General features: G+C 46.3%; 1 protein-coding gene across 2 annotated transcripts in view; it reads right to left on the reverse strand.

Moving 5' to 3' along the window:
- The window catches only part of PODXL (podocalyxin like), a 70170-nt gene that overhangs the window by 20706 nt on the left and 36331 nt on the right, over positions 1-13133 (reverse strand). For both annotated transcript variants that reach the window (XM_088652609.1, XM_035127355.3), the window contains exons 2-3: positions 1403-1864; positions 348-670 (exon numbers count right to left, since the gene is read on the reverse strand). In XM_088652609.1, the coding sequence (XP_088508735.1) occupies positions 348-670; positions 1403-1864 (785 nt within the window). The remainder of the gene's footprint in view (positions 1-347; positions 671-1402; positions 1865-13133) is intronic.

A 13133-nucleotide genomic window follows, 5' to 3' on the forward strand; every position in this document is an offset into this window, starting at 1 on the left:
AAACAGAAAACAAAAACGGTGAACAAATTCCCATGGAATGGAAAAAACAGCATCTCTAACGAAAACAAAGGCTTTCCCACAAATGCAAACTTTTGGCCTCACCCTTGTTTGGCTCTGCAGGGAACTAACACAGCTGGAGCCCAGAGAGAAAACAGCACTTTACTGAGCAAGCTGAACAAAAATGGTGTATAATTTGAAGGGGGAATGGAACGGAAAGGTTTCACCTGTCTTACTTCCGGCCTTGTACATAGCAGGGAGACCTTCAACCAAAGCACACAGAGGAAAAACTCCCTCAGAAGCAAGCAGAAAGTTAGAGGATATATTGCTTTGGGCTGAGCCCTGGGTACCTTGGCCTGGGCTATGAAAGAAGTATCAGGAGATGCGACGGGTGGCTGCGGAGAGGCTGAGGGGGTCTTCCTTGGGACTGAAGTCCCAGAGCTTGAGCCGGGGGGTGATGTAACCGCTCCCGCCGTATGCATGGCTGTGCTGCCCGCCGTCCCCCCAAGTCCTTTCGTTGTCGCCATTCTCGTCGTTGACTCGGCTTTCTTTGGCTTCTCTGTGGGCACTGTAGCAGGGACAATGGTCTTGCTTGTAGATTTCTCTGCTGTAGAAGCAACAGTGGTGACTGCTCTTGAACCTGGCGTTGTGCTGGTAGTGCCCGGGCTCTTCCCTGTTTAAAAAGAAAAAAAGTATTGAAATTCTTTTAAAAAGTTTGAAATTCTTAAAAATTGAAATTCTTAAAAAGTTTGAAATTCTTAAGGAATAGGCTATCGGAGTAGAAATAGGTGTTATATGCTGTATTTTAATTTAAGTCTAAGATTTATGATGAGTAAGTTTTCAATATAGTTAAGATTTTGATATAGATATGTTTTGAATTTTAGAAACTGCTAAAGATGATTAGGAGTGGAATTCAGATGGGGGGACTTGGGGAAGTCACCTAACAAAGTTAAGAAAAAGTAGAAAATAGTAAGAATTATTGTGCGTTGTTTGTTGTTTTCTTTGGGTTTTTTTGTTTGTTCTTATAAAATAAAAATTATTTTTTTATTAAAAAAAAAAGCTGGGGTGAGGAAAATCAGCACCCTCTCCTAATATATGCAAAACCACGACCTCCACGGTCAGTTTTCTTTTTCACCCGAGAATGAGGCAGGGATTTTTCTGAATAAAGCATCTTGCAGTCTGGGCTCACATGAGGCCACCTTTCCCACTGGGTCTCTTCCGCTGCACCTGTTGAACTCTCAGCCTGATGGGAGGGCTTTCCACAGGACGGGCGCCACTACCGAGAAGGCCCTCTTTTGACGAAGGGTGGTATATAAATTTAACTAATAAATGATAACAACAATCACAACCACTGCTGCCAGCCAGTGTGGACAGCACTAGACTAGGTGGGATCTGAGTACGGTACCTGGAGTGGTAGCAGCTGAACTGCCTGGCTTCTGAGTCCGGGCACTTGTCGCCACAACTCCAGCGTGTGGCGTCGAGGCCGTCGCTTTTGACGCAACGCCTGTCAAGGACAACGTCGTCTCTTGGGGCCTCACAGACGTAGCTTTGGTCGATGCCACTACGGTCGCAGAGGGCGGTTGTGGGGTGGTTGCAGCCACTGATGTAGCTGTGGTGGCAAGAGACCCCTTGACTCCACTTGTTGTGCCTGCTGGTTTATTAGTGGTCCCCGTGGACGTAGTTGGTGGGGGCCTTCCTGTTTGGGGTGCAGTTGTCGAGACACTGCTTTTGGCTGTAGTAGTAGAGGCGGTGGTCTTCAGGGTCGTCACGATCGCCAGTGGAGAAGCAGTAATTCCGGGGGTTAATGTGGTGGGCTTAGCAGTGGACCTCACCGACGTGCCAATCGTGGTTCCAGCTACGGTAGTTCCTAAAAAGACCCAGAGAGTTAGGCATGCTTTGGAATAGTTAACTTGCTCTCGCCCCCCAATCCCCATCATCATCGCTAACCTCCTTTATTAAGCTGAGGCTGGGTGGACCTCTTCCATGGATGCTTCATTCGAGATTCCTGCACAAGATCCTTGCAGGATCAGGCCAATGGCCATCTAGAGCCTGGTTTCACAATGGCCAACCAGGACCTGAGCACAACAGACCTCTCCCGGTGTGCGATTCCCAGAAACTGGTATAAACAATTGGCCTACATGCTGCCAGCTATCCTGGGATAACCGTTGCTCCCAAGCTCTGATTGGTTCATCTATTCAACATGTGAGCCAGAAGTTGAAACAACAAGCTATGAGCCAATGCACGCTCAGTGCAAGGAGGATCGTAGAATTGTAGAATTGGAATGGCGCTCCGAGGGTCAACTGGTCCAACCCCCTGCAATGCAGGAATCTTAGCAGTGGGAACCTTTTTTCTGTCTGAGGGCCACATGGACAAGCACCCAAGGGCCACACATGCCAGGGGCGGGCAGGGCCAGAGGGGGGAAGTGGACGGAGCAATGGATGCAAAGGTTGTATTTGTACAATAGGCTAGCTTCTGCATATGCATGGGCATTCTTTATTCTCCATCCAGCCAAGCAAGGAGCATGAACAGAGTCCAAGGGCACATTCCAGTCAGGCAAAAAACATTTGGGGTGCAAGGGAGGGTTAGTGGGGGGCCAGTTAGATGGACTGGGAGGTCCAAATTTGGCCCCTGGCCTTCAGTCTCCCAAGCTTTGTGCTTGTACTTTGAATTGATCCAGGCCTATGAGAGACACAGATTTCCTCTAGTTAAGAGTCAGATTGAGAACCTGAACTGTTGGCTGCGAGTAAGGATATGGCAGTTATACCTAGAGGCAAGCTTTCACTCTTTCTTTCTTTCTTTCTTTCGATATTTTATCGGAACAATTTCATTCATAAAGAAATAAGTGATAAAGAAAAAACAAATTATGAAGAAGGGGCAAAAATGATACAGTAGGCAAAATTTATAAATTGTCGCACACTGTCCTATAAAGAAAAATAATGTTACACTCCTGATACAACTCTGGTTATTCATAACGTATTACATTCTGTATAAACTCATTCCAAATATCTGTATTATAAATATTTCTATTTAAGGTAAGGCCATATTGGAGCAGAACACCAAAGGCATAAAAACAAAACAAAACAAAAGCAAGAAAGGAAAAAAAAGATTCGTCTCATTCCTTCCGTCCCTCCTCCACCTTCATCTGAGCCATTTAGGGGTCCTCTTGCATCGCGTTCCCAATTCTTGTCCCGGGGCCATTTCCTATCTGGGCAACTTCCTTCTCCGTCCAGCCACCTTTGGTGACACGGTGCTTAAGGCTGGCTCAGAGTCTATTAATAGCAGGAAAGGGAAATGCAAAAGAATAACTTCGGAAGGAGCAGGAGGGAGACACACCCTGCCCAGCCAGTCCTGAGCCCGCTTGCGCCAACGTCAGTGGCATGGAGTCATAGAGGTGGTGGGATGCGAGGCAGAGCTGTCAAAGGCACCAGTCCTGAGTGTGGGCACTGCAAGCCAGGCTTTGGGAAATTTCTGCTTCCCTTCTGCGGCCTGTTCCGATTAAGCGGGAGCAAGGGGACAAAGGAATCAAAGGCTTCTCCATGGACTCTCTCAAGGGCAGCTGAGGTATGAGGGAGACGGAAGAAGAGAAGGTCCCAGAGTTGTATTACTCCACTCCCTGGATTTAAAAAAAAATTGCTCGCCATAAGCAAGGGAAGCAAAGAATCTCACTGAAATCAAAATGCGGTCAAAACTGCGACAGCCCAGGAGCAGAACTTCCCTGCTGTTGCAAACAAACCTCCAAATTGTCTGAAGGCGCCTAGTTTGCTCAGCCCAAAATGCACATTTAAAAATGCATCGTCCGAGGGGGTATTGCGCTGCAGAAATGTGTATGCTAGCGAAAATTGCAGGCAGAAATGGGCGTCTTAGGAGAATTTTGCACTAAAACAGTGATGACTTTTCAGGAGGACTTTGAAAAGGCAAATAAAGCACAAACTGACATGGAAACGTTAAAGGACTGGATCTAAGGTGGGAAAAACGAGAATCCGAAATTGAGATATTTGTGCATCCCTAGGTCCTAGTTTCATTCCTTCCTTGCCAGGTCACCGGGGCAGGGTTAACTGACGGTGCGTTGGCCTTTGAGCTGAAGATAATAAACACTTGTCTTTGTAGCCAGGGAGAGGTTAAAACCATTCTCAAAACCCACACGCAGCTCTCGCTCCCTATCGCACACAGGCCTCCAAGGGACAAGCTGTTTTGAGGATATGTTCCTTGCTCTGCTCCCAAGGCGCTGGCTAGATAAACATTATTTTCTGGCTTGGGCCAAGCGGATGGAGGAACTCTGCCTCCTGCTCTTATCAACCCGGCCCAGACGAGGCCAAGAAGGGTAACAGGTTCGTGATGGGCCTTGCTCTATGAGATACCTGGGGCAAGGGGTGGCTCGGGCGGAGGCTTCTAGCCTGAGATGCTGTCTGGCACGGAATTGATCCAGAGGAGGGCAACCAAAATGGTCAAAGGCCTGGAAACAATGCCTTATGAGGAACGGCTTAGGGAACTGGGTATGTTTAGCCTGGAGAAGAGAAGGTTAAGGGGTGATATGATAGCCATGTTCAAATATATCAAAGGATGCCATATAGAGGAGGGTGAAAGGTCGTCTTCTGCTGCTCCAAAGAAGCGGACACAGAGCAATGGATTCAAACTACAAGAAAGAAGATTCCACCTAAACATTAGGAAGAACTTCCTGACAGTAAGAGCTGTTCGGCAGTGGAATTTGCTGCCAAGAAGCGTGGTGGAGTCTCCTTCTTTGGAGGTCTTTAAGCAGAGGCTTGACAGCCATCTGTCAGGAATGCTTTGATGGTGTTTCCTGCTCGGCAGGGGGTTGGACTGGATGGCCCTTGTGGTCTCTTCCAACTCTATGATTCTATGATGGCTGGCAGGGAAATAAACGTCCACAAAAAGCAACATATGGTAGCCTTGGAAACCTAGGGCCCATTCGCCAGGCACAGAGCTCTCATTCCCAGTTGAAAATGTCTCGAGGAAGGGCCTTATTGGTCAAGCATCCCTCAGCATCTCCAATTAGAGCTGGGGACCATTCCCTGTCCTGAAACCCTGGGGAGCTGCTGCCAGTCAGTGGAGACAATACCAAGCTAGGTGGGCCAGCAGTCACGTAATGACACTTGGTAATGTGAAACAACGATGGTAAATTATGGGTATACAACAGATGGATAATGGGAAAAGACACAGAAAATTTAATTATAAATATGGAACTCATGGAGGGAGGGAAGAAGGTCCGAAGGTTCAAAAGAACAAAAAGGGAATGGCAGGATAAATTATTTGAATATCTCGAATTGGCAAAAATGACAGAGAAAAATTAGGAGGCAGCCTAACCAAAAGTTCCGAAAGAAATGGGAAATTTATAGAGATTACTGTACTTTCAAAAAGCTACAGTGCCCCCCCCCCAAGTCAAAACCTGGATTTGCTTTGATTAATTTTCGCAAACTGTAATATGGATTTTAAGTATAGTATGTGGAAAACAGAAGAAATGATTAAATGATAAAAGAAGCAGTTTAACAACTAGACATAACAGACCTGCGTTGAGGAAGACGGAATTCTGTCAGAGAAGAAAAGGAATTGGAAATAAAGAATATGGTGACAGAAGTCTGTGTGTAAGAACTTATGGATTTAAGCTTGTGTGTAGGTTTTTTGTTTGTTTGTTTGCTTGTTTGTTTGTTGTCATTTTATTATTTTGGTTACTTTATTGTATGTGTTTGTTTATCAAGTAAGAAAACTAAGAAAAAAGCATGAAAACAACAACAAAAGAACCTTTTATTTTAATGTTTGAAACAGTTAAAGTTAAAATGTATAAAATTCTGTAAAACCAATAAAAATATTATTAAAAATAAAAATAGATGGGCCAGTGGTCTGAGTTGAGCACTTTTATACAGGGTCCTACAGTTATGACTTTAGTTTGTGTGCCTTTTGCTAGCAGGAAAAAACAAACAACTTGCCTATTAAAAACATTGGGTCAAAGTGTATCCACATATAAGAAGTTGAGTTTGGCAGTGTTATAACCGTGTTAGAAAATCAGATGTATTAGCTAATCTCCAAAGGGCACTTTACCTGAGGTTGCAGCCCCCACAACAAAATGTCTGGGCACCATTTTTTGTGATTTAAATCATCATCATCATCATCATCATTCCTCCTTTCATTTCTATACCATATTTTAAAGGGAAAAATCTCAAAGCAGTTTACAACACATTATAATTACTAATGAAACAATCCAGAAACGCAAACATCAGGTAAATATTTCGCATCCTTCTCATTTTGCTTTCCCCGTGTTTATTCACCTGCCCAATTTATGGAGCTGCCCCCTAGCAGAAGGACTATAGGAAGCCAGAGTGGTGTCATTGATAGAATGTCAGACTAGGACCTGGGAGATCAGGGTTCGAATCTCCAGTCAGTCAGTCATGAAGCTCACGTAAAAGCAGAGCGTAGTAGTAGTGATAATAATAATAATAATAATAATAATAATAATAATAATAATAATAATTTTATTATTTATACCCCGCCCATCCAGCCGGGTCTCCCCAGCCATCTCTTGTAGCCCCCTCCTCCATGAATTTGTCTAATCCTCTTTCAAGGCCATCTAAATAGGTGCCCATCTTTGTCTCCTGTGGGAGCAAGTTCCTATGCGCTGCATGTGGGTTATAACCCACTGGGAGCAGTGAAGTACAACATTCCTTGTAATGCTAGAGAAGACATGCGAGGGAATGTTTGGTCCAGCCAGTCAAAACTTCCTGTTCCTGTTCCTTCTGGTTGAAGCATCCTTCCTCTTGCATGTGACTAGAAGGTGGGTGTGTCCTAACCTGTCCAGGTAACAAAAGGACAAGTCATGCAGCACACCTCTCTCTCTTTCCTCTCTTCCATCTTCCCTTCGTCATGTGAAGTGCAGTGACTACTAGTTTGCAGTCACTGGGATTATTCCCCCATATGGGGTAGATCCACATATACATATTTGTAACTAAGCCTGCCTTCAGGGATCCAACTGTGAACTGATGTAAGTAAACTTCTTTTATTGACTTTGAATAAGATTGTGGCGTCTTTGTTCTTCTTAAGAGGGATTCAAGGGAACTTACCAGGAACGTACAATTCAATCTGAGACAGACTGAATTGTGTAATAGTCAGAGGCTCACACGAGCCTGCAACCAGCCATCTGCTGTGCATGAAAGGGGGAATGTAACTCTGCTACATAAAGGAACTTGCTAGCGCAAGTTTGGAAGGATATTAATAAACAACATATCTGCTCTTGCCACCCTGAACATTCCCACACTGCATGAAGGAGGGTTTTCTTTTAACTGTCCTGGATCTTTCCGACGTTCAGCATCATGAGAAATCCACAATTTCTAGTGTTAGGAGAGAGGGAGAAAAACCTTCCTTGTCTGCTTTCTGCAGGCCAGGCATAATCTTATGAACTTCTCTGAACTAAAAAGCCCCCAAGGCTGCAGCCTATCTCCATCAAGCCGCTTTCTTTCCTCGCGATAAATTATTATTATTTTTGCCGCATTTTGCTCCGTGAGATAGCAAGTCAGGGGAAGCTAAAGTTCGGCAAGTTGACAGAGCAAATAATTTTTTCCAGCAGGGAAAGGCAGCGTCTGAAATCCACCCAAAGGAGCAGTTCGCGGGGGGCGACCCAAAAGCTTGTCCAGCACACACAGAAGAAGAAAAGCTCCTCGCACATCTGTGCAAAAGGAGCACGCTGAATAAATACACCTATTGCCCCCCACCCGCAAGCTCTTCTCCATGAACAAATTTCCGGAAAAACCTGGAAAATTGTCTGCTGTGAGAGAGATGGAAAAAACCAATTCACAGAGCTCAGGAAATGAGAGAGGAGCTGCCGGGCAGGAAGAGAAGGGATGGCCGGTCCAAAACAGATGTTGCAGCTTGACTTAGCTGTCCCTTCCCAGAGAACCCTCAACGAAACATCAACCCCCACCAAAGAAATAAAATCCAAGCTCACTAGCAAACTTGCAGGTGCATAGCGGGTTATTCTGACTTAATTGGATTTTGCGTGGCGAGGGGAAATCCAGTTGAAATGGGAAATAAGTATGCAATAGCATTTTGAAAATTATGCCCTTTAAAATGTTTTGTGCGAGGGGGGTGGGTAATTGGTTTGCGCCTGTAGTTCTTATTTTTATTACGTATTTTGTGGTTTTTATATTGTGATTTTATGTTGCGAATATGCCCTGAGATCTGTGAGTTGTACCTTGGAAGTTGAATGGAATCCGTTCCGGAAGTCCGTTCGATTTCCAAAATGTTCGAAAACCAAAGTGTGGCTTCCGATTGGCTGCAGGAAGCTCCTGCAGCCAATTGGAAGCCATGGAAGCCCCATCGGACATTCGGCTTCCAAAAATAGTTCGCAAACTGGAACAGTCACTTCCAGATTTCGATCGTTTGGGAGCCCATTTGTTCGGGAGACAAGGCGTTTGAGATCCAGGGTACAACCGTATACAAATTAATAAAATAAAATAAATAGGTACAGATTCAACAATGAACTCCAGTCAGGAAGCACCCTTCATGAGAAAGGGGCAAATTTCCTACGCGACTATGAATTTACCAGCCAAAACACCTGGTCTTTACTACGGTATATTTTCAATTGTCTCATAAGACAAGGGCTTTTTCTTGCGACTCTAATATATGAGGTTAATATTAGGGCTGATATTACAGGCACAGCTCACTAGCAAGTCAATAGTTAGCTTCATTTTAAAAACAGTAATCTCTCCTCCCCCCCCCCGGCTTTCAGGTTTGAAGCAAAAGGTATACAGAGCGAGAAGCTAACCCAGCACTAGAAGGGAATCTTTTGTGGTTCAAATCCCTCGAATTAAACGGTGTCCTCAACCTTTGCAAATCTGTTTCTGGCAGCTTGGGAGAACTTAGCAAAAAAGAGAGGTCTCTTTGTTCAGCCTCGGGCATCAGCCCTGCCCAGTGGTAATTTATAGGAACATCCTCCAGCTTTGTTGGAACCAAAAATCAGTAGGGCCTGCATTGCCATTAAAGGAAGAGGCCACATTGAAATTCTGCTGGTGGTTCGCAGTTCAGTGTTAGAGCATCTGCTTTGACATGTACAAGGAGATCCCAGTTCAATCCCAGGCACCTCCAGGTTGGGTTGCGAGAGGCTCCCCTACCTGAAATCCCGGACAGCCCCTGCCAGTAGGTGTAGGAGATACTGAACTAGCTGGATCCATGCTCTGACTCATGATCATACCTGCCAAGTTGCTGTCAGAGAAATAAGGGACCGGGCGGAAATAGCGGACCGGAAGTAGCGCTGCCGCCATTTTGATGCTGCTTTGCACAGTTCCAAAATGGCCACCACGCCAGAAGTCGCACTGCAGCCATTTTGGAACTGGGCAAAGCAGCATCAAAAGTCGCTTCTGAGCATGCTCCGCCCAGTTCCAAAATGGCCGCCGTGCCAGAATAAACCGGGGAAAAATAAAAAAATCCGTTTTTTCAGCTAGGAACAGCTGGAAAAACTGGGATTTCCCAGGGAAAACGGGAGACTTGGCAGCTATGCTCATGATAAGGGAGCCTCTCTTGTCAGACCATCAGTATTGCCTCTTCTGACACACCACGACTCTTCCAATTCTCAAAGCAAAGACCTCCCCAAGCCCTGCAAGCCGATGGTCCTTCAAGCCAGGATGGAGAACCTCCTAGATGTTGTCAGGACACCAACAGCCCCATTCAACACGACCAATGGTCAGGGATGACGGTAGCTGTTCCCCAACATTATCTGGAAGGACGCAGCTTCAAGGGGCACCCCAACTTGGGACCTCCTGTATGCAAAGTGGGTCCTTGAGGGTTAGGAATTCCCCAGGTGCCAGCTGTGTTTTGTGACTGGTACGGGTCCAATTGCGACCACATGGAGATCTCTGGATGCCAGGTTAGCGACTGACATCTCCAGATTTCTTAACCAGGTAAGCAGAAGGGCTTATTTACTCCTTCTGTATCCCACCTTTTCTCCAAGGAGTGCATGGTTCGCCCCCCCCCCCCCGGCTCAGTTAATCCCTACAGCAACCCTGTGAGGTAGGCTAAGAGAATGGGTCTGACTCCAAGCTCACCCAGTAAGCTTCATGACTGAGTGGGGATTCAAACCCAGATCTCCCCGGTCCTAGCCCGACACCACCCTGGCTTCCTAGAGTCCTTCTGCTATGGGGCAGCTCTATAAATTAAGTAGGTAAATAAACTTGGGAAAAGCAAAGTGTCACTTAGAGAAGGATGTGGAATATTTTCCTCGAAGCCTGAATTTGTTTTATTCCGGATTGTTCATGTTGATCATTTAATGTGTTGTAAACTGCTTTGAGATTTCTTTCTTTAAAATATAAAGCGGTATATAAATGAAACGAAGAAGAAGAAATTTCACTGAGGAAAAATACGGTGCCTAGACATTCTGCTGTGGCCACCGCAACCTAGGTTAAAGGTGCCATTGGCAATTAGTTTATATATATATATATCTTAGTTTCAAACACTGGCGTGCGCTAACAAAGTTTTCTAATCCCCTGTGAAGCTAACTTGATCACCAACCCTTTGCAAAACAGTGCAACTTATTTTTGTGTTCTGAAAAGCAGAGTCCTGTTGCAATACAATGCAAAGGGAACAATACAACGTCGGCTAGTTATGCAATCATATCGCTGCCACTGGCTCAAAGGCTTTTTGTGCGAGGTGGTCTTTAAATAGCTTTGAATGGGAGAAAGGGGGGAGTGCTGGCATTCTCCACCCTTAAAAGAATGGGAGACTCTCCCCTGCCTGCCAAACCTCCCTTCTCGTTCGTAGATGCTGGGAAGCTCCACCGTGAATACCCTTTGTTTAAATCAATGCAATTCTTGGACAAGTGAAAAATAGACCCGATTGTCAAAGGGCAAGGTGGAGACCCACAGGGGCTGATACGACCTCTGTCTCCCAACTTAAAGGCAGTCTTGGGGGACAGAGGCATGGGGCTGGGGGACGGGAATAATTCTCTTCCTCATAGTGCCCCCAACAATTTAAATCCCCTTCCCATTGGGCAATGGGACAGGGAAGATAGGTGCAATACTGGGATGAGGAATCACAGAATTGCACATTTGGAAGGGGCTCTGAGGGTCATCTAGTCCAACCCCCTGCAATGCAGGAATCTCACTTAGAGCATCCCTGACTAGAAAATGCAACTTCTGCTTAAAAACCTCCAAGGAAGGAGAATCCACCACCTTCCACTGTCCAACAGCTCTTCAAACTATCAGAAAGTTCTTCCTGGTGTTCAGTCGAAATCTCGTTGCTTGTCATTTAAATCCATTGGTTGGGGTTCTACTCAAGCAGTAGAAGACACACTTGTTTCACCTCTGGATATTTGAAGATCGAGAAGGGCATGGGTATCAGGCAAGATTCAAGCTCTGTTACTTCTCACAAGTCCCTTTCTTGTGTAAAAGGTAAAGGTAAAGGACCCCTGGACGGTAACGTCCAGTCAAAGGCGACTATGGGGTTGTGGCGCTCATCTCGCTTTCAGCCCGAGGGAACCAGTGTTTGTCCACAGACAGCTTTCCAGGCCATGTGGCCAGCAGGACTAAACTGCTTCTGGCCCAATGGGACACTGTGATGGAAGCTAGAGCACACGGAAACGCTGTTTATCTTCCTGCCACAGCGGTACCTATTTATCTACTTGCACCGGTGTGCTTTCAAACTGCTAGGCTGGCAGGAGCTAGGACAGAGCAGTGGGAGCTCACCCCATTGCAGGGATTTGAACCGCTGACCTTCTGATGGCAAGGCCAAGACGCTCAGTAGTTTATAATAATACTACTAATATAATAATTTATTATTTATACCCCGCCCATCTGGCCGGGTTCCCCCAGCCTCTCTGGGCGGCTTCCAAAAAAATATTACAGAAATCCATCAAAATTTAAAGCTTCCCTAAACAGGGCTGCCTTGAGATGCCTTCTAAAGGTCTGGTAATTGTTGTTCTCTTTGACATCTGGTGGGAGGGTGTTCCACAGGGTGGGTGCCACTACCGAGAAGGCCCTCTGCCTGGTTCCCTGTAACTTGGCTTCTCGTAGCGAGGGAACCGCCAGAAGGCCCTCGGTGCTGGACTTCAGTGTCCGGGCAGAACGATGGGGGTGAAGATGCTCCTTCAGGTATACTGGACCGAGGCCATTTAGGGCTTTAAAGGTCAGCACCAACACTTTGAATTGTGCTCGGAAACGTTTTCCCCAAAAGTCATTGTGCAGCCCAAATCCAATGCTTCTTTATTTAATGGGACTGGCTTCCTAACAACCCCAATCCTCTGCAAAGGCATGCTGAAGCACACGCAGAATCTTGCAATCTCATGGTCAATGACCTCAGAGTACGTCCCACTGACCACAATAGGGCGTACATAGGGAATAATCGTGATATCAACATAAGGACGAATTAGAAGGCCAACCAGCTGCATTCTATCTCTGCTCCCTTCAAGCTGGAGTTTGCCAGAGGGGTTGAAGACCACCACATTTTGGGGGGGGGGGAAGGAACATCAGTGTCCCCCTCTTTTCATTTTTCCAGCTCTACACAAAGGCTCCCATCTGGCCCTCGTTGTTGACTCATGGCTCAAGGTTGGGGGCGACTGGTGGGACCAGCTTCAAGAAAGCATCCGAGCAATGTGGGATGTTGACACAGTCTGTGTTTGGGCATTTCCCGTCTGAAGCTGGAAGGAATGTAGGGGGCAAGGCTGTAGCCTGTGACTTTGGCAGTGAGCTAAGGGAGGGAGGCGGGGAGGGAGGCAGCAGAAGTGTTGCCGTGGCAGGATGTCAGCCCAGGCCAAGGTGGTCCTGGAAAAAGGCACCCGTGGTGGAGTTTGCAGAAGGTGGCAAAGTCTGATGCGGACTGCGCACCCTTAGGACACATAATCTGGGGACTGCATCATCCAGGTAGGGCAAAATTACTGGATGGCCTTCAGAGAGCCTCTCTTCCCCTGGGTGAAAGGTATAAACCAGGCACCCCCAAACTTTGGCCCTCCAGATGTTTTGGACTACAATTCCCATCATCCCTGACCACTGGTCCTGTTAGCTAGGGATCATGGGCGTTGTAAGCCAAAACATCTGGAGGGCCGCAGTTTGGGGATGCCTGGTATAAACAATTCTGAGCACCTTCAGCTAAAACAGGTTGGAAAACCTGCAAGAGATGCTCTTTATAGCAGCACGGAAAATGTG

The sequence above is a fragment of the Zootoca vivipara genome, chromosome 9 (assembly GCF_965207765.1).
Source record: "Zootoca vivipara chromosome 9, rZooViv2.hap1.1, whole genome shotgun sequence".
Classification (NCBI taxonomy): domain Eukaryota; kingdom Metazoa; phylum Chordata; class Lepidosauria; order Squamata; family Lacertidae; genus Zootoca; species Zootoca vivipara.